Source organism: Hemitrygon akajei, chromosome 31 (genome assembly GCF_048418815.1).
Source record: "Hemitrygon akajei chromosome 31, sHemAka1.3, whole genome shotgun sequence".
NCBI lineage: Eukaryota > Metazoa > Chordata > Chondrichthyes > Myliobatiformes > Dasyatidae > Hemitrygon > Hemitrygon akajei.
This window is the reverse complement of record NC_133154.1, coordinates 11,334,614-11,356,721: the sequence shown is the minus strand read 5'-3', so window position 1 is coordinate 11,356,721 and position 22,108 is coordinate 11,334,614. Positions and strand designations below refer to the sequence as shown.

Here is a 22,108-nt window from a genome sequence, read left to right as displayed (position 1 = left end):
TCTCTGTAATTCTATTGTTACGTTCCCCAGTAACCGGGTAATTTACCAGCAAAGATAGACGGGTCCGCTGAGCCTGGTGCTACTATTTTCAAACGTTTTATTCATAAAGAGCACAAACGTATGGTTAATACAAAACATTCAGATCATATACATCGTCCAAACTCAATCTAAAGCATAGGTGTAGTAATAATCAATCAAAAATGAGCTCTATCGTTGTCTAGGGGTTAAACGATTTGTCCAATTGAAATATAAAAGTCTCGCCAGTTCATGGAGGCTTTTTGCCTCTTGAGGGACCGCTGCGTGTTCACGGGTTGGAAAGAGCAAATAAACTTGCCAGCCTTCTGGACTCAAAGCTTGAGATCGAGAACGGGAGTTCCTCGTTGTCAGTCCGAACTCCTCTTTGGGGATATTAGCCACTCGATTCCCTAGCTAGGGGATCCGAATCACACGTGGCTTCCGAGCAGCTTCCCGTTATCACGAGAGGAATGAGCGATGGTGTCCGTCTGGTGCGTCGCTGGAGTACCGCCTCCAGCAGTCTCCTTTTTATCATGGCTGGCAGATTTGTAAATGTCAATCAAGGTAGGGTGAGGCCATCCCCACACCACATTGCCCGAGGGTGTCCATGTCCCTGATATCTGGCACGTACTATAGAGTTGCAATTCACACAGGTGCCTCTAAGAACAATGGTCAAATCCGTGGCATTGTCTCTCATTTCCTGGGTCCAAGACCCGAATTAATAGCGATCTTGCGATTCTCTTGAAGGAGGGGGCTGAGGTCATGACACTATCGAGCCAATATGCGAAGCCACTGCACCCCCAAGGACTCTGGGTTGGAGAATCCCAAAGAGCAACAATCCTCAGTAAAGCCGTTCTTCCTCATATCAGTCTTAAATGAGCTTCCCTTATCCTGAAATACTGTCTCCAGCCTAATTTACTAAACCAGGACAAAATACCTCAGTCGAGTTTGTTGTTACATGCTGGAGTAAGGTGAGGTACAGACCGAAGCACTTCGTTTCTTCAGGGAGCATTGGCCAATACGCTAAAGGTGAGTGGAGGAAAGTTTAGAGGAAGAAGATTAAAGCAGCTTATCTTTGTCACATGTACATTGAAGCATCAAAACATATAGTGAGATGTGTCCTTTGCGTCGAATCAGATCAGTGAGGAACAATGTTCTCTTTAAGTTTTTTTTTACAGCTGCATAGACCAACCATTGCACTGGGCAGGAAATTTTAACATGGCACTGCACTTTAAATGTTCTTTTTTTGCAATTAAAAAAAGTCAGAACATAGAAATTTTCACATCAAGCAAACGTAAGCCGCAACTCACGACACCAGTAAACACTGTCAGGCAGTTAAAACAACTGACAGGCACAATGGCAAAAGTAAAATGTTTTGACTAGATGGCGTCAGTGTTCAGTCAGACAGGCAGGTTCTGACTTCTATTCTGAGTTTATTGTTACAGTTTGAGTTTTTTTGTTACTCTGCGCTAGTCTACAGGTCATCCTTGAGTAAAGTGTAGCATCTGCTTAACCACCGCTCCCCCCACCCTCAATCAAGGTCATGTGAAACCATGGGAGCAGGTGGTGGATGAGCAGGTGCATTTTATAAGTACTGGCGGTGCGACCACTGACACCAGGCAGACAATCTCTGAAGTGTATTGATAATGGCTGGGGGGTCACCCATCTTGTAAAGACACTGCCCAGAGGAAGAGAATAGCAAACCACTTCTGTAGAAAAATTTGCCAAGAACAATCATGGTCATGGTCACCCACGTCACACAACACGGCACATAATGATGTTGATGCCCCTCATTAAAATTGTGTCTTTTTGTTTTGCACTAAGACCTTGATTTTGCAATGTCATTGTTTTTCTCTCTCTTTACTGCCTTATACTTCCAGTAGAAGTGGTAGAAGCAGGTTCGATTTTTGTCATTTAAAGTAAAATTGGATAGGTATATGGACAGGAAAGGAATGGCGGGTTATGGGCTGAGTGCAGGTAGGTGGGACTAGGTGAGTGTAAGTGTTCGGCACGGACTAGAAGGGCCGAGATGGTCTGTTTCCGTGCTGTAATTGTTATATGGTTATATAATTTATGGATAACACTGGACAATAAAGATTTAGCTTCATGAATTCTTTTGGGTGTATTTTTATGGGTTATGGCTGCTGATCATGAAAATCACCATGAAATTTCCCTATCACACCCCATTTTTAAAAATGATCTATATTTGTTACTTCAAGTCAGAATAACTGATGCCAAGATTAAGGAAGGCTTTTTTGTTGGTCCACAAATCAAACGGGTCATCAATGACAGGCAATTTAAAGAACTTCTACTGGGAACGGAGAAAATCACATGGAAGGCATTCAAGGATGCTGTTGAAAATTTTCTTGGCAACTACAGAGCAGCAAACTACGTGCAGCTGGTTGACAACATGCTTCAAGCATACAAAACCATGAAATGCAACATGTTACTGAAGATTCATTTCCTGCATTCCCATTTGGACTTCTCCCCTACAAGTCTTGGCATTGTCAGTGACGATCATGGTGAAAGGTTTCACTGGGACATTGCGGTTATGGAGAAACAGTATCAGGGCTGCCGGAATCCATCCATGCTGGCTGATTATTGTTGGACACTTAAGTGAGAAGCCTCAGACACTGAGTACAAAAGAAGATAAGCAACAAAACACTTTTAACTCGGTTGAACTGCCGCAAAGTGTCAGCACCATTATTACACCATTAAATGCATCATATTCAATAAAAGTTTTAGTTCTTGTTTCTCCAAATTCCTACGCGATAGAAGTAGTCTGAAATTATACGCAAACAGGAGGAAATCTGCAGATGCTGGAAATTCCACCAGCATTTTGCGTGTGTAGTCTGAACTTATATCTGTGTTCAACTTCAAGCAGTCTATTGCAAACAGAAAAAAAATTCTAAGGAAGCAAAACTTCTGGAAAAGAAATAGCTGTCCAGTGTAACTTGCATGTTGTCTGCACCTACGTGACTGTGATGCTGTTGCAGGGAATATTGTTGTTGCACCTGTACCTCACTGTACTTGTACACATGACAATAAGTACGACTTGAACCTATCTTTTTTGTTCAAGGTTTTTGACACCCGCCCTAATATCTCCTGTACCAAACAGCGTTAGGTAGTGCTCTAGTGTAACACTCCCCGTCTGCTTTTCGGTGCTAAAGATGCCAAGGAGATGAAAACAGCTGTTGTTATCCACCGATGGAGTTGGGGTATCTGGCAAATATTAATTTCAACAGCAGCCATCCTTCAGATTGGAACGTGCTTGCAGATTGAATTGAAACCCCAGCTCAGAACAATGGTCTTCCTGGAACTGAAGACCACCTGGGATGTCTGCATATGCATGAGTGTGACAGGAGAGAGTCAATGAGAACTAGCATTCATCCTGGGTGACACACACAAAATGCTGGAGGAACTCAGCAGGCCAGGCAACATCTATGGGGAAAAAGTGCAGTCAACGTTTTGGGCCGGGACCCTTGGGTGCCTGGAGTGTGAGTGTGAAGAAGGAGGTAAATAAATAAACAGGCATCCGTTAGTCTTGAGAGACCATGGATTTGCGCCTTGGAAAGTTTCCAGGGCGCAGGCCTGGGCAGGGTTGTATGGGAGACCAGCAGTTGCCCAAGCTGCAAGTCTCCCCTCTCTCCACGCCACCGATGTTGTCTAAGGGAAGGGCACTAGGACTCATACAGCTTGGCACCGGTGTCATCGCAGAGCAATGTGTGGTTAAGTGCCTTGCTCAAGGACACAACACGCCGTCTTAACTGAGGCTCGAACTAGTGACCTTCAGATCACTAGACTGACACCTTAGCCACTTGGCCACGTGCCAATATGAAGAAGGAGGTGTTTGAAAATTATCTGTAATTCAAAGGAAGCATAGATACACTGTAACAGTAGAATTGTCCTGCTGTTACCATGTAATAATGGGTCAGGCAGGCCTCTTCTTCAGAGAGTGCCTTGAATATGGAGCCTTTTCTCATTTTTGTCGAATAGAAGCTTCTATATCCACTCGTATCAGTGTCTTTCTGGTGACTTTTTACACAGTTACAACACAGCCCATTGCAAACTCGCAGAGCTATCAATTCAAATACGTTACTGCTCATTAAGTTGCTGATGTTGTTCAGGGCTTCCTTCATCATGACAGTAGCTTCCTCTCGTTTTTCACTACTGTCTGCCAAGCTAGTTCCGGTGGAGACTCAGGAATACCGTTGCACTCAGATGTAGAAGGATTCTTCATTGCTGTTTCCGTAACAATTTTGTTTTACCGGGTCAGGGTCATTAGCCCTGAACTGAACCGCCAAACCTGGAGGACCAGTGGACCACTCTTTGTCTGGCCTCTACCCTTTGACCTGTTTGGCGTGGGTGACCCTACCAAGAGCCAAAGCATAAAGACGACTCCAGTCTACGTAGCTCTTCGTGTCATTGAGGCTCGCAAGCTTCCAAACCGCGGCAAGGTTGTGGTTCGTCTAGGACCGTCAATTCGTGGGAACTGAAAGGCAGAATTGGGCTGGCGATTTCAGAGCTTGGGGGTGGGTTGTGTCGGGACGAGGTTAGAATGTGGCAGTTCAAGTGTTGCGGCTGACTCTCTGATTACGGCAAACTGAACAGAATCAACACATTGGTAGCCAGCACGGGACCGTTTAAATCTCCAAATTGGTTCCCATTGGGAATGAGGTGTCAAGAATTAGAGTAGCCACATCCTTTGCTGTTCCATCATGTAATTACTTGCAGGTGTTGTGGTTAGTTTGAGGTTGTTGCTGGGACTGGAATCTCATAGCAGCCCATTAAGCTCAAAATCTGGTGAACCATTAGCCAAGATTGCAGTGCACATTGTGAGGACCTGCCCCAGTGGGTGACAGCAGAGTTGACTGCCCCTCCACTGCCCTCCCCGCACAGCTGATATGCTCCTGCTTCTGTGATTGACAGCTATCTCAGCCTCTCAGCTAAGTCCATCACAGGCAAAGTCTGCCCCCTACTGAGGACATTCACAAGGAGCGCTACTGCCACGAGAAAGCAGCGTCCATCATCAAAGATCTCCACCACCCAGGCCATGCCCTCTTCTTGTTAGTACTGTACCATCAGGCAGAAGGTAGAATAGCCTTGGGTCCCACACCACCAGGTTCAGGGACAGTTACTACCCTACAAACATCAGGCTCCTGAACAACACTGTGGCCCAGCCTAATTCGAAAGTCCACTTCAGAGTGAGCCACCTGGAGTCACAAACACAGTCCAACGTGAAGGTCCCCCATCATCCAGGACATGACCTCTTGTTGGGCCTCCTCAAGGGGGAGGCCTCCTCCACATTGGTGAGACCTGTTGTAAACTGGGGTACCACTTCATCGAGCACCTCCACGCCATCCACCACAAGCAGGGCTTCTCGGTGACCAAACATTTTAATTCCGATTCCTGTTCCTGTTCCGATGTGTCGATACATAGCCTCCTCTTGTGCCAAGATGAGGCCACCCTCAGGGTGGAGGAGCAACACCTTATATTCCATCTGGGTAGCCTCCAACCTGATGGCATGAATATTGATAATCTCCTTCTGATAAACATATTACACCCCCCCATTCCCTACTCTAACATCTTACCTCTTCTCACCTGCATATTGCTTCCCCTTGGGTCCTCTCCTCCTTCCCTTTCTCCTATAGTCCACTCTCCTCTCATATCGGATTCTTTCTTCTCCAGCCCTTGACCTTTCCCCACCCACCCGACCACCTATCGCCTTCTTTCCCCCTCCCGCCACCTTTTTACTCTGACACGCTCCCCCTTCCTTCTCAGTCCCTGAAGAAGGTCCTCGGCCCGAAATGTCGACTGTTTACTCTTTTCCATAGCTTCTGCCTGACCTGCTGGGTTCCTCCAGTATGTTACACGGGTTGCTTTGGATTTCCAGCGTCTGCAGACTTTCTCATGGTTTGGGAGGTGCAGAAGCCAGAAGACACGTACTCACTGTTTTAGAAACAGCTTCTTCCCCACCGCCATCACATCTCTGAACCGACAATGAGCCCAAGTACAACAACTCACTTTTTTTTGCTACCTTTTTGCACTACTCACTTAATTTTATATACATATAGTGCTGTACAGAAGTCTCAGGCACACGTATTACTAGGGTGCCCAAGACTTTTGCACAGTACTTTATGTCTTTCCAGTTACCAGAGAACATCTAATACGATTGAGCAAGTAGAAAGCTAAGTACTCTTGTTTCTGTTTCCCAACACCTTCCTACTTTAACCAATATTCAGTACAGTGCTGAAGTCTTAGGCACCCTAGCTATATGTATGTGCCTAAGACTTTAGCACAGTACTGTATATAGGTCTCCCTCACTTTACAAAGGTAGATAGTTCCTATGAAACCTTTCTTAAGCCGAAATGGCGTAAAGCGAAGAACCATTCATTTATATGGGAAAAATTTTCTTAAAAGCGAAAATCCTCTTTGTAATGCGAAAACAGGTTACTAATGTAGGTCTTTTGCAAAAGCAAAGTGGCGTAAAGCGGGGACACCTGTATATAGTAATTGTAACTTATGGTTTATTTATTGTGTAATGCAATATACTGATGCTGAAAAGCCACATATTTCATGACGTGCTGTTTGCCAGAATCAGAATCAGAAACAGGTTTAATATCACCGGCACGGATCTTGAAATTTGTTGTCTTTGCGACAGCAATACAATGCAATACATAATAATAGAAAAAACTGTAAATTAAAGCATATATATTTATTAAATTGTTAAATTAAATAAGTAGTGCAAAAATAGAAATAAAAAAGTAGGTGGTAGAGTTCATGGGTTCAGTGTCCATTCAGAAATCGGATGGCAGAGGCGAAGAAGCTGTTCCTGAATCGCTGAGAGTGTGCCTTGAAGGTTCTGTACCTCCTTCCTGATGGTAACAACGAGAAGAGGGCATGTCCTGGGTCGATGAGGGTCTTTAGTAATGGACGCCACCTTTTTGAGGCACTGCTTTTTGAAGATGTTGTGGATACTATGGAGGCTAGTACCCATTATCGAGCTGACTAAGTTTACAAGTCTCTGCATATTATTTCAATCCTATGCAGTAGCCCCCCCACCCCTCCTTACCAGACAGTGATGCAGCCAGTTAAAGTATTTCATGACATACCTGTATGGCAGCGATATTAGATCCGATTCTGATCCTAAAGTGGCTGCAGGTTTTCAACAGACACATCGTATGACAGTGACCAATACTGATCTCCAACTTTTAACAACAGGTTTGTTTAAATAAACTTATTTTAATTCCTTGTGGTGGGATTTGGATTCACCTTTTAAGGCCAGGCTCCTGTACACACTGCAGTCCTCGTAGAGAGGTAGAACTCAAACTAGTCCCCATAAAAGGATCAGAAGTGGAGAGAGTGAGCAATTTCAGGTTCCTGGGTGTCAATATCCCTGAGGATCTGTCCTGGGCTCAACATGTCAATGCAGCTACAAATAAGGCATTAGGAGTTCATTAGGAGTTTGAGGAGATTTGGTACGTCACCAAAGTCACTTGCAAATTTCTACAGATGTACTGTGGAGAGCGTTCCAACTGGCTGCATCACTGATATGTGGTGGTGGGGGGACTGCACAGGATTGAAAGAAGCTGCAGAAAGTTGTGAACTCAGTCAGCTCCATCATGGGCACTAGCCTCTGTGGTATCCAGGACATCTTCAAGGAACGATGCCTCAAAAAGGCAGAATCCATCATTAAGGATCCCCATCACCCCGGGCTTGGCCTCTCCTCATTGCTACCACCAGGGAGGAGGTACAGAAGGCACTCACTCAATGATTCATTTCTTCCCCTCTGCCATCCAGTTTCTGAATGGACATTGAATTCATGAACACTACCTCACTACTTTATTGCAATACTTTTTTAACTATTATATATATATATGTACTGTAATTCACAGTTGTTAATATTATTGTACTGCTGCCTCAAAAACAACAAATTTTATGACATATGCTGACATGGTGGTCTCAGGATAGGGTTAGAGATGTTGAACATGTTTGTCCAAGGATAGGGTTATAGACGCTGATTCTGACTTCTGACAAATACTCGTCCAAATTCAGAACAGAGCGGTCGGGAAGGGGGGCAGAACTGTCGGCCACATTGTGTTTATTGTTACCTCCCGAGAAATGGATGCTGCTGGCAAGGTTCGTGGCTTAGGGAGAGAGACACAGCTCAGAAACAGGCCCTTCAGCCAGAGTCGCCATTGAAACCCCATTTACACCATGGTAATCACCACTCCATCTCACCCATTCAATCCTACAGTGAAAAGTAGACGGGCACAGAGTGAAACTTTCAATATTTCTTTATTATATATTCCTGTAAATGCCATTGAAAATTTCAGTTACACTCTGCACCTATTATGATTAGGTTGTAAGCTTCAAACAGAGGTCAATAAGGAGCTGTTACAGGTTCAAGTCGCAAACAGGATGTATTTACAAGGTTTAAGTGTATAATATACAGTATATATTGCAGACTATAATTTTATTTCTCTCTGCTGATATGCTTTACACTGCGTTGTTTACTGATATTGTTAACTGGAGTACAGTCTACTGAGCTCGGGCAGTCTGGAACAGGTGCTGGGCAATCTTGCCCCAGAGGCTGCTAACTCTACCCACCTCCCTCAGGAAAAAAGCACCTTGCTGCTCTTGAGCTGAAATTGCTTTCCTTTTGCCACTGGTTGGAAGGAAGTTCTCAGCCCCGCTGCAGTGGAAAGGTTACATGCACCCGAAGAGGTCAGCGGTCTGGTCTGCTTTGTACCGTGCTGTCACACGCATCAGGCTCTTGAACCAAAGTGGATAACTTCACTCAACTTGCCCCATCACTGAAATATTCTCCTAACCTATGGACTCACTTTCAAGGACTCTTCATCTCATATTCTCAATATTTATTGCTTATTTATTTATTGTTGTTCTTCTTTATTTTTGTATTCGTGCAACTTGGGGTCTTCTGCTCTCTGGTTGAACATCCAAGCTGGGTGGTCCTTCATTGATTCTGTTACGCTTATTATTCCATTGACCTATTGAGTATGCCCACAAGAAAGTGAATCTCTGGGTTGTGTATGGTGACATTGACTTTGAACTTTAGTTTACTCTTACCATGCTTCCCCTCTTGCCAGTCCATCATCTGTCCAATGTCACTTTCCCACCACCACTTCTCTCCCTTTCTGCATCGCTTGACGATTGGATCTCTTCAGTCAACGAGGATGGTACCCACCCAAAGGGGACTGGGACATTAAGTTCCCCTGTTAAGGAGCGGAGGCACCCCTCTTCCTCATCCCAGTTGGACTGAGATGGAGGACGCCCCCAACCCTGAGTGAGTCACCTCTACGGGAACCCTCTCGCTCCACAGAATGAGGGGAACATGATTGTGTTCCTCTGGCCATCACACCCCACCCTTCCCCCATGGTCAATGAGCGCTGACACCTCTCTGATCTCTTCCCGTGGCAGCTTACTGTGAGAAAGCCCAATGTTAATAACTGTCTCCAGTGAGGGTATGAGTAGGGGAAGGAGTGGAGCTGGTAGTGTTAGCTATGATTTGGTGAATGAATAGAGGGAGATTAGCTAAAGGCAAAGCCTCAGTGCTGTGTGGAGATCCTTCCAGAAGTGAAAGAAAATGTGAAATAAAATCAGAAAACGGCAGAAATGCTCAGCTGGTCAGGCAGCATAAGTGGGGAGGGAAACAGAGCTGACGTTTCAGGTTGACGACCTTTCATCAAAGACCTCCTGATCTGCAATGGTTCTCCTTCCACGGGTACTGGCTGAATGCCCCTGGCATTTTCTCCGCCTGATCCCGTTAGGAGCAAGCTGCGGACACGGAGTTTGGTGTGAGACCCTTTTCCCAGCACCTCCCTCAGGAATGAGGTAATATGGCGACTGGGGGAAAAAACTGCCCCCCACACAACTGGGCAACAGGCCCCAAGGCAGGATGTTAATGGCTTAGATGCCAGGGAAGATTCCATTGCCTTTCCTCCTGGTAACATTACTCGGCTGAAAATTAAAAAGAAAACTGCAGATACTGGAAGTCTGAAATAAAAAGATAATACTGGAAGCACTCAGCAGGTCAGGGAATGGGAAGCATTTAGGGGAGATACTGTAATTGATAGGTCCAGGGTCAGTGAGGAGGGTTACTGGGGTGAACAGAAGCTGTCACACTGAATCACCCTGGGGCAGGTACACCAGAAACCCGTGGGATATTGAGGTGCATTCAGGGTGTGTTGGAGGGTTCTCATCTGTAGAAGAGACACAGGAGATTCTGGAAATTTTGAGTAACACGCACAAAATGCTACTCAGCAGGTCAGGCAGTATCTATGGAAGGAGCCCAACACGTTGACTGCTTATTCCCCTCCACAGATGTTGCCTGACCTGCTGCGTAGCTCCTGCTTTGTGTGTGTGTGTGTTAATTATCATTAATGGAACATCCCTCACTACAGATGCTGCCTGACCAGCTGAGTCTTTCCAACACGTCCTGATTTTATTTGACACTGTCCTGCCAACCACAGATTCCTGTGTGTGAGTGTGTCTGCGTGGGTGCGTTTGTGTCCGCGCGTGTGTGTGTATGTCCGTGCGTGCGTATGTGTGTGCTCGTTTTGCTGTTGCCCCCCCCCTTAGTACCCATAGTACTGTTTCCTGTTCCGGCCGTTTCTCTGTCGGTAGCCTTGGGGACGCATCCAGCCGCCGCCGAAGAATCCGTTGTAAGCGCGTCTGCCTCTAGTCGGTCTCATCAGACGACTGCAGTGCGGGTAATCCTCGCACTGCTCTCTGTTCATCTCGTACCCGGACTTGACTCGCGGCCTGGAGAACCAACACAGGAAGTAAATAACCCTTTCAAGCATTTTGCAGAAAATAATGTTGAATTTAGAAGCAGGCTCTTTGGCCCATCTAGTTTGTGCAGGCCGTTTTAGAACGTAGAACAGTACAGCAGTACAGTACTCACGGTGTTTTGTCGAACTTTTAAAGAGTCATTGAAAAGTACAGCACAGAAACAGGCCCTTCAGCCCATCTAGTCTGTGCTGAGCCATTTAATCTGCTTACTCCCATCGACTTCCACCTGGCCTCCATACCCCTACCATCCATGTACTGATCTTAACTTCTCTTAAACGTTGAAATCAATCTTGCATGTACCACTTGTGCTGGCAGTTCCTTCCACACTCTCACCACCCTCTGAGTGAAGAAGTTTCCCCTCATGTTCCCCTTAAACTTTTCAGCTTTCACCCTTAACCCTTGGTTGTAGTCCTACCCAACCTCCGTGGAAAAAGCCTGCTTGCACTTAAATAGAATATAGGCATCTGTTAGTCTCGAGAGACCATGGATTTGCACCTTGGAAGGTTTTTCCAGGGCGCTGGCCTGGGCAGGGTTGTATGGAAGACCGGCAGTTGCCCAAGCTGCAGGCCTTCCCCTCTCGACGCCACCGATGTTGTCCAAGGGAAGGGCATTAGGACCCATACAGCTTGGCACCGGTGACGTCGCAGAGCAATGTGTGATTAAGTGCCTTGCTCAAGGACACAACACGCAGCCTTAGCTGAGGCTCGAACTAGCGACCTTCAGGTCACTAGACCAACGCGTGCCAACATTTACCCTAAATATATATCTCTCATAATTTTGTATACCTCTACCAGATCTCCTGTAAGTTCTAAGGAATAACGTCCTAACCTATTTTACCGATAGTCTGTAGAAAGCATCTTGTCCAAATGCATCACGGCTTTGCACGGCAGCTGCTCTGCGTATGAAAGCAAGTAACTTCAGAGAGCTCAGCACATCATGGAAACCAGCCTCTGCTCTATGGATTCTGTCTATACTTCTTACTGCCTCGGTGAAGCAGCCAGCATTAATCAAAGACCCCAACCGCCCTGCACATTCTCCCCCTTCTCCCCTCTCCCGTCAGGCAGAAGATACAAAAACCGGGAAGCACGTACCACCAGGCTGAAGGACAGCTTCTACCCCCTTTTTTATACGACTATTGAAAGGTTCACTGGAGCAATAACTTGGGCACTTGACCTCACAAGCAACCCAATTATTACCTTGTTTACCAACACTGCACTTGCTCTGTAGTCGTTAAACTTTATTCTGCGTTCTGTAGTTGCTTTACACGTGTATATTCTGGTGTGTCGGTCCACGGGCTCCCCTTGTGCCAAAGTGAGGCCTCCCTCGGGGGGGATGGAGCAACACCTTATATTCCATCTGGATTACGTTCATCATGCATCACTTTGTGCTGCTGCCACACAGCAACAAATTTCGCGACATACGCCAGCGATATTAAACCTGATCACAAACAAGGGGAGTTGAGTATAGGAGCAAAGAGGTTCTTCTGCAGTTGTACAGGGCCCTGGTGAAACCACACCTGGAGTACTGTGTTCAGTTTTGGTTTCCAAATTTCAGGAAGGATATTCTTGCTATTGAGGGAGTGCAGCGAAGGTTCACGAGGTTGATTCCCGGGATGGCGGGACTGTCATATGTTGAAAGATTGGAGCGACTGGGCTTGTATACACTGGAATTTAGAAGGATGAGAGGGGAACTGATTGAAACGTATAAGATTATTAAGGGACTGGACACGCTAGAAGCAGGAAACATGTTCCTGTTGGAACATGTTGGGGGAGTCCAGAACCAGAGGCCACAGCTTAAGAGTAAGGGGTAAGCCACTTAGAGCGGAATTGAGGAAAAACTTTTTCACCCAGAGAGTTGTGGATCTGTGGAATGCTCTGCCTCAGAAGGCAGTGGAGGCCAATTCTCTGGATGCTTTCAAGAAAGAGTTAGATAGAGCTCTTAAAGATAGCGGAGTCAAGGGATATGGGGAGAAGGCAGGAACGGGGTACTGATTGTGGATGATCAGCCATGATCACATTGAATGGCGGTGCTGGCTCGAAGGGCCGAATGGCCTACTCCTGCACCTACTGTCTATTGCCTAAGAGGAAATCTGCAGATGCTGGAAATCCGAGCAAGACACACAAAACGCCGGAGGAACTCAGCAGGCCAGGCAGCGTCTGTGGAAAAGAGCAAACAGTCGACGTTTCAGGCCGAGACCTTTCATCAGAACTGTGGGAGAAAAGCCGGTCTGTGGGTCTTTTCTCTGTGGGAGAAAAGAAGGGCTTTGGCCCGAAACGCCTACTGTACCTTTTCCCCTATTAAACCTGATTCTGATAATGAATGTAGAGCACAAAACATAGAACAGAGACCAGCTCTGGACTGGAATGGTCCCTCAGCCCATGAAGCTATGCCAAACTAATTAAATCAGAAATTAAATGAATAACTAAATTAATTCCTGCCTCTGCAGTGTTCACGTCCCCCCGTCCCCTGGACATTAACATTCTTTTCTAACCGCCTCATAGACACCTCTGTTGTGTTTGCCTCCAATACCAAGTGTGGTGAACTAGATATACCTGTCTGACTGCTCCTGTGGCTCCTCCCACTGACCCTCACTGACTCCTGTGACTCCTCCCACAGACCCCTGCTGACTGCTCCTGTGGCTCCTCCCACTGACCCCTGCTGACTGCTCCTGTGGCCCCTCCCACTGACCCCCGCTGACTGCTCCTGTGGCTCCTCCCACTGACCCCTGCTGACTGCTCCTGTGGCTCCTCCCACTGACCCCCCCCCGCTGACTGCTCCTGTGGCTCCTCCCACTGACCCCTGCTGACTGCTCCTGTGGCTCCTCCCACAGACCCCTGCTGACTGCTCCTGTGGCTCCTCCCACTGACCCCTGCTGACTGCTCCTGTGGCTCCTCCCACAGACCCCGGCTGACTGCTCCTGTGGCTCCTCCCACTGACCCCTGCTGACTGCTCCTGTGGCTCCTCCCACTGACCCCTGCTGACTGCTCCTGTGGCTCCTCCCACAGACCCCTGCTGACTGCTCCTGTGGCTCCTCCCACAGACCCCCTGCTGACTGCTCCTGTGGCCCCGCCCACAGACCCCCGCTGACTGCTCCTGTGGCTCCTCCCACAGACCCCCTGCTCCTGTGGCTCCTCCCACAGACCCCTGTATAAAGGCGACTGTGGGCTGCTGCTCTCCCTCATTTTCCCCAGGATGTAGTGTTGTTTATTCTTCCAGTCAATAAAAGCCGATATCTCGTTTCCTAAGTCTCAGCGTGAGTTATTGATGGTGCATCACCAAGCCTGGAAGTGATTTCAGCCACCCACCACTCTCCAAAAATGCTTGGCACATCTCCTTACCCCCACTGAACTAAAATACATGCCCTCTAGTACTAGAACTATCAGCCCTGGGAGAAGGATACCAGCTGTTTACTCTTATCTACCTTCCATATAACCTTATAAGGAATTCAGTGGGCTGGTTTGGAGAATCCCAAGGTCGTGCACATAGGATCCTTGTGTAAGTGACAGAAAGAGCCCTCCACACCCCTCACCACCCCAAACACACACACACACACACACACACACACTCCCAAAATTTCAACCCTCTGCTTTAGCCCTCTCCTGCTCTATCGGTGGAAGAGTCTGGATTCGAACATTGGTCTCATCAGCCACTTCAGAACCCCTTTCAGCAATTCGCTCTCAATCCTAGGGACAGAAGAGATCCCGCAGATGCTGGAAATCCAGGATAATAAGCACAAATTTCTGCAGCCAGGCAGCATCTGTAGAGGGGAATAAGCAGTCGGCGTTTCAGGCCGAGACCCCATGTGCCTCAGCTGGAAGCACCATCTGTTTGTTCCTCTCTGTAGATGCTGGGTTCCTCCAGAACTTTGAGTTTGCTGCTCTCAATCCTGGGGATTGCTTGTGGAGGAGAACATGGGGAAAGGTGGCAGCTAATCTGTGTACAATGCTCAGAAAGGGAAGGGATTTCTTAACCCTTACCGTCAGTTATCTTCCCAGCCCAGACCAATATTCCAATGCTCAGATGACTACCAATGGCCAGTCCAGTATTAAACCCAATGTGACCTTATAAAGACAGTGGCTCTCCGAACAAACCTTTCCCATCCATAATTTTGCCTTGCAGGTCTCATAAAGGAATAGGCATCTCCCCTCCCAAGGAACAGCACTGCAAGAGAAAGGAATCACATCAATGAAAGCGGTCTGGTCTTCACAAGAAAATTGCTCCTTCAAAATTCACTCTGTGATACCTGAATGCACACCACATCCCTCAGTACAGTACTTTTAGCTTACAATTACAGCCTCAGTGCGGTTCCCAGGGCACCACCCCCACTCTCGGGTCACGGGTTCTGCTTGTTTTAGTCTCCCGGACTCAATGCGTTTCAGCATCTCTGTCCCCGTAACCCTGCCCCAGCACGTCGCAGTGCCTCTGGACCGGTCGGTCCTCGTGTCCGTGTCCCATTTGGATGTCCCCCGCCACAGTTCGCCCCAGGGCAGCCAGAATTCCTGCTGCAGAGTTCCTATAGCAGTGTGTCAGTGACACAGTTTCTATGTGTCCCAGTGTCCCTGACCCTCTGTGTCCCAGTGTCACTGACTCTCTGTGGTGTGACTCCTGGACCCAATGGGCCCCAGGTTTTCAATCCCAGTACCCCTATTGCAAGTTGTCCCACAGTGTACTGACAGTAATCCCGTCTTCCTGTCTCTGTGTCCTTGCCTCACTGTGAGTTCCAGCATCCTGGCTCCAATACGATACCTCCTGCCCTGCCCACCACACGATTATGCAAAAGCCCGTTAATAAACTCTAACATACCATCGTCAATCTCATTGGACTCTGAGGAATCTGCAGAGAGAAAAAGCTCTCATTAGTAACGTTAACAAATGCAACCAACAACTACGAAAATCGATTTTCTTTAAATAGCAAAAGCAATTAAAAACACAATATCAGTGAGTTAAAGCAATCCCTCTGGAATATAGCCTTATGGTCTCAGAGGGTTAAAATGTTAATTGGTCTGCGGTGTTCAGGAAATGGTTTCAGGGAATTTGCACTCTCCCGCTTGTCAAAGCCTGAAAATGAAAAACACAATTCCTTAGAAGAGAGCGTAAATGAAAAAAACTTCAGATGAAGTGAAAACAGTAAATGCTGGAAACATTCAGCACGTCGGACAGCATCTGAGGGGAGAGGAACAGTTCATGTTTCAGGCCCAGGATCTTTGAAGATTGTTCTGAGGAAGGGCCTCAGACTTGAAACATTAATTGCTTTTCTTCAAAGGTTCAAAGATCCAATTTAATGTCAGAGAAATGTATACAATAAACATCCTGAAGTACTTTTTCTTCTCAAACATCTACAAAAACAGAGAAGTGCCACAAAGAATGAACGATAGTGAAACGTGAGAACCCCTAAGTCCCCCCACAGCTCCCCTCCCTCCCGCGCGTAAGCGGCAGCGAGCAGCAATCCCCCCCTCCCCCCACCGGCAAAAAAAGCAAGCATTTGAGGAGATGTTGCCGAGAAGGAGTTTCCTGATTACTGATGGAATGAGTGATGAGAATCCCTCTTTACAGTGAGCCATGGTGGGCTTGGGAAAATGGGTGAATTCCTGCCTACCATGAGCCATGGTGGGCTTGGGAAAATGGGTGAATTCCTGCCTACCGTGAGCCATGGTGGGCTTGGGAAAATGGGTGAATACCCTCTCTACCGTGAGCCATGGCGGACCCTGAAACCCTGCTGATAAGACTCAACAAAAGCTCGAGGAACAGCTCCTTATCTTCTTTCAGCTGATGTTCCAACATTTCAAATTCAACAATTATAATTAACTGACTTCCTCCGTCTGAACCAGATCTTTGAACTCATTTCAAATCTTTTACATAATGCTTGGCTTCTTCCCTCGATAACCTGTCACCACGGCAACCCTAACCTCACCCTATATTCCCTCCATTCTATCCGTCCTCCAAACCTCTGAAAAACTTACCCTTGGACCGGAAATGTTAGCACTGTGTTTTCTCTACAGCTGCTGCCTGACCCAATGAGTATTTTCAACTTTTATTTCAGATTTCCAGCATCTGCAGTTGCTTTTGATGTTGAAAATGTCTGATATTGCACAGGCTCTTTCACAGCCGCAGGGTGCCTTGAGGCATGTGTCAATTAGTGAGGTACTGTTCCGGAAGTTCAGCGACTAGTTTGTCCCCGTAACTCCCGGCTGAGATGGTGCAAAAAGGATCAGACTCCCAGGGATTGAGCACCAAGTTATCTCAAAGAGGTGGCGTGATATTTGTCTGCGATGCACTCCGCGGGGATATCTCTTGCCATCCGTGGCTGGTGTCCCTCCGTTTGCCAAAGGAAAATCACGTGTGTATAACGTTCCATGACACAGAATGCGCGGAGAAAACCATTCCTTGAAAACATCCATCGGTTGAGCAAATTAGTATTCATAGACCTACTCTACCGATAACCAAGGGGTTAATGAAGTCTACACTTTCAGGAGCAGTTATTTCCCCTCAACCATCAATCTCTTAAACCCGAGCCACCTCATCACTGAAGTGTTCCCACACCCTATTGACTTGCTTTCAAGGACGGTTCACCTCATCTTCTTGGTATTTATTGCTTATTTATTTATTTATTTATTTATTTATTTATTATTTCTTTTTGTATCTGCATAGCTTGTTGTGTTTTTCACACTGGTTGCTCGTCCACTCTGTGGGGTGGAGCCTTTCATTGATTCTATCGTGTTTCTTTCGCTTACCGGGAACGGCCGCAAGAAATTGAAACTTAGGTTACGTGCAGTGACTTATCCCTTACATTCTGTTCGGGTGAAATGTGACCTGTTTTGACATTTCACAGCAGTCAAAACGCCCGAAATGCCTTTTTTTTTAGCTGGAATTTGATGACTTTACCTAAAGTGACCCAAAATGTGCAAAAAATGAAAATATTTAAAAATTTTATACTTTTGTACAGGTGCTGCAAATTTTTGTACATTGAGGCTGTTCCGGGTCAAATTCGACCCGTATCTATTGAAATGGATTTTACATCTCAGAAACATTAATTAAGGATTAATCACCCATTTATTAATGTTAGATAGGTTATTTATAGATTATAAATAGATCGGTGGTTCAAAATTTGGCGTAGACACTTGTTATGAGGAGATACTTGGGCGGGGTCAAAATTGACTCGGAGCAAACTGTGAAGGTATAGAATATGAACAGTATGTAAGGGTTAAATGTACTTTGATAATAAGTTTACTTTGAACTTTGAAAGCCTGCCCTTCTGATGAATGGTCATCTCTCCACCGTTTGTGGGTGTTGGTGAGGATGTCCCGGGTAGGTGGTAGCTGTCTCAGCTTCACGGCTCCCCGGGCGAGCGTGGCTGAGCTCAGCACAACTGGACTGCAGATATCGAAGCCAAACCACCAGATTCAAGGCATGGACGTTACCCATTGTTTGTACAATCTGTCAGCTGCTGGACATGGAAATCACTGTCTAGGAAACCACCAGCACGAAATAAACAACTGACAGAGATACTTCTCGAGTAGTGATAGTCTGCTCTCGGTCCTGTGACGTCCCCGACTGCGAGCAACCTGTAACTGACCCTGACACACATGCAGGGACACGGTTCAGCCTCAGTTACCTTCCCCGACCGCGAGAAAGGCTGGACAGCCTGCCATAGGACTGCAGACTGTGGTGTTCAAATTGGCACTATGTCTAATTGAAATGTTAGACACTGGGTCTTCCAAATCCACATGAGTATGAGAAAATATTGATGTCACCTTGAAATAAGGTGTGGCACTCCCTCAGTACTGTCCCTCTGACACTGTGACACTCCCTCAGTACTGTCCCTCTGACGGTGAGACACTCCCTCAGTACTGTCCCTCTGACAGTGAGACACTCCCTCAGTACTGTCCCTCTGACGGTGAGACACTCCCTCAGTACTGTCCCTCTGACGGTGAGGCACTCCCTCAGTACCATCCCTCTGACAGTGAGGCACTCCCTCAGTACCGTCCCTCTGACGGTGTGACACTCCCTCAGTACTGTCCCTCTGACGGTGAGACACTCCCTCAGTACTGTCCCCCTGACGGTGAGACACTCCCTCAGTACTGTCCCTCTGACACTGTGACACTCCCTCAGTACTGTCCCTCTGACAGTGAGACACTCCCTCAGTACTGTCCCTCTGACACTGTGACACTCAGTACTGTCCCTCTGACGGTGAGACACTCCCTCAGTACCGTCCCCCTGACGGTGAGACACTCCCTCAGTACCGTCCCTCTGACGGTGAGGCACTCCCTCAGTACCGTCCCTCTGACAGTGAGACACTCCCTCAGTACCGTCCCTCTGACAGTGAGGCACTCCCTCAGTACCGTCCCTCTGACGGTGAGACACTCCCTCAGTACTGTCCCCCTGACGGTGAGACACTCCCTCAGTACCGTCCCTCTGACAGGGTAACACTCCCTCAATACTGTCCCTCTGACGGTGAGACACTCCCTCAGTACTGTCCCTCTGACAGGGTAACACTCCCTCAGTACTGTCCCTCTGACAGTGTGACTCTCCCTCAGTACTGTCCCTCTGACAGTGAGACATTCCCTCAGTATCCCTCAGTACTGTCCCTCTGACAGTGAGGCACTCCCTCAGTACCGTCCCTCTGACAGTGAGACACTCCCTCAGTACTGTCACTCTGACGGTGAGACACTCCCTCAGTACTGTCCCTCTGACAGGGTAACACTCCCTCAGTACTGTCCCTCTGACAGTGTGACTCTCCCTCAGTACTGTCCCTCTGACAGTGAGACATTACCTCAGTATCCCTCAGTACTGTCCCTCTGACAGTGAGGCACTCCCTCAGTACCGTCCCTCTGACAGTGAGACACTCCCTCAGTACTGTCACTCTGACGGTGAGACACTCCCTCAGTACTGTCCCTCTGACAGTGAGGCACTCCCTCAGTACCGTCCCTCTGACAGTGAGACACTCCCTCAGTACTGTCACTCTGACAGTGTGACATTCCCTCAGTACTGTCCTCTGACAGTGAGGCACTCCCTCAGTACTGTCCCTCTGACGGTGAGGCACTCCCTCAGTACTGTCCCTCTGACGGTGAGACACTCCCTCAGTACTGTCCCTCTGACGGTGAGACACTCACTCAGTACTGTCCCTCTGACGGTGAGACACTCCCTCAGTACTGTCCCTCTGACAGTGAGACATTCCCTCAGTACTGTCCCTCTGACAGTGAGACACTCCCTCAGTACTGTCCCTCTGACGGTGTGACATTCCCTCAGTACTGTCCCTCTGACAGTGAGACACTCCCTCAGTACTGTCCCTCTGACGGTGTGACATTCCCTCAGTACTGTCCCTCTGACAGTGAGACACTCCCTCAGTACTGTCCCTCTGACGGTGTGACATTCCCTCAGTACTGTCCCTCTGACGGTGTGACACTCCCTCAGTACTGTCCCTCTGACAGTGAGACACTCCCTCAGTACTGTCCCTCTGATGGTGTGACACTCCCTCAGTACTGTCCCTCTGACAGTGAGACACTCCCTCAGTACTGTCCCTCTGACAGTGTGACATTCCCTCAGTACTGTCCCTCTGACAGTGAGACAGTCCCTCAGTACTGTCCCTCTGACAGTGAGACACTCCCTCAGTACTGTCCCTCTGACGGTGTGACATTCCCTCAGTACTGTCCCTCTGACAGTGAGACACTCCCTCAGTACTGTCCCTCTGACAGTGTGACACTCCCTCAGTACTGTCCCTCTGACAGTGAGACACTCCCTCAGTACTGTCCCTCTGACAGTGAGACACTCCCTCAGTACTGTCCCTCTGACAGTGTGACACTCCCTCAGTACTGTCCCTCTGACAGTGAGACACTCCCTCAGTACCCTCCCTCTGACAGTGAGGCACTCCCTCAGTACCGTCCCTCTGACAGTGTGGCACTCCCTCAGTACCGTCCCTCTGACAGTGAGACACTCCCTCAGTACTGTCCCTCTGACAGTGAGGCTCTCCCTCAGTACTGTCCCTCTGACAGTGTGGCACTCCCTCAGTACTGTCCCTCTGACAGTGAGACACTCCCTCAGTACTGTCCCTCTGACAGTGAGACATTCCCTCAGTACTGTCCCTCTGACAGTGTGACACTCCCTCAGTACTGTCCCTCTGACAGTGAGACATTCCCTCAGTACCCTCCCTCTGACAGTGAGGCACTCCCTCAGTACTGTCCCTCTGACAGTGTGGCACTCCCTCAGTACTGTCCCTCTGACAGTGAGACACTCCCTCAGTACTGTCCCTCTGACAGTGAGGCTCTCCCTCAGTACTGTCCCTCTGACAGTGAGGCTCTCCCTCAGAAACTCTCATCCAAAATAAACACAGTGCTTAAAGCCCTCGGTGTTTGTTTAAAAAATATATAAAAACCCTGATTATGCTCCAATCATCTATATCAAAAGTTGTACCCAGTCAAATAAAATCTCCATGTTCTCTACGCCTGGGATTAGGGTTAACCCGGGTCCTACCTGCGTTGCAGACTGCAGCCAGAACACAGAGTCCGAGGAGAATCAGGGTCCTCATCTTGATTCAGCTCTTGGTCGCTCCACGTCTTCTGTACACCAACAAGCTGGCCCTGTGCGTGTCTGAGCAGTGCTCAGCTCCAGAGACCCTTATAAGAGGAGGCTTATTTACTCAGCCGAGCGAGCTCTGACTAATGCTCTGGATTAGGGGTGTGGGCACATTTTTGGCAAATGGTCCCAAAGGACAGAGGAACTATTATGAAAGCATCTTCTGCAGCCAAGCTGGCTCCGTTCAAGGCTTTCTTTTTTTTCTCAGGGAAGTATTTTTCCAGGTAACAAGAAGGCCTGGATTCATTGAGGAGTGGGGTTATTGAAGGGTGGGGAGTGAGGGGGAGGGTATGTGGGCAGGAGGTAGTGTTTAGGACTGGGATACACAGGAGGGAGATTTTAACTCTTTGAAACAGTTGTGGCATGTACGCAGCATCACACTCACAACCCAAAGTGTCAGCTGAGTTCACGGTGTGAGAGGGAGATGGGATGGAGGGTGCTGTGCGTGGGATGGGGTGGGGAAAAGTCTGGGGAACTGAAGCCCAACGGCATCGCACAAAAAACACTGGGAAAGTATCCAGGAACAGACCTCTGGACAAAAGTTCTGCAGAGGGAATTGATATTGAATAGGTCTAGAATTCTTGTTCCTGCAAAACCTCAGGGTGAAGGAAGACGCTGGAAGTGTCACCGCAGTTACAGGAAAGGAGGCAGACAGGTGTGCACAGAAAGATATTGAAAGCAGCAATGATATACACTTATTTTTTTATTAA

At 47.7% G+C, this 22,108-nt stretch overlaps 1 protein-coding gene across 1 annotated transcript; it reads right to left on the bottom strand.

Moving 5' to 3' along the window:
- Nucleotides 1-8,294: 8,294 nt before the first annotated feature.
- Nucleotides 8,295-21,439, bottom strand: LOC140719060 (matrix Gla protein-like). Its single transcript, XM_073033435.1, has 4 exons — nucleotides 21,297-21,439; nucleotides 15,634-15,663; nucleotides 14,922-14,991; nucleotides 8,295-10,800 (listed from the first exon to the last, which is right to left on the bottom strand). Exons 1-4 carry the CDS (start codon nucleotides 21,349-21,351, stop codon nucleotides 10,614-10,616), a joined length of 342 nt encoding a protein of 113 aa, XP_072889536.1. The 5' UTR covers nucleotides 21,352-21,439; the 3' UTR covers nucleotides 8,295-10,613.
- Between the last annotated feature and the right edge of the window lie 669 nt (nucleotides 21,440-22,108).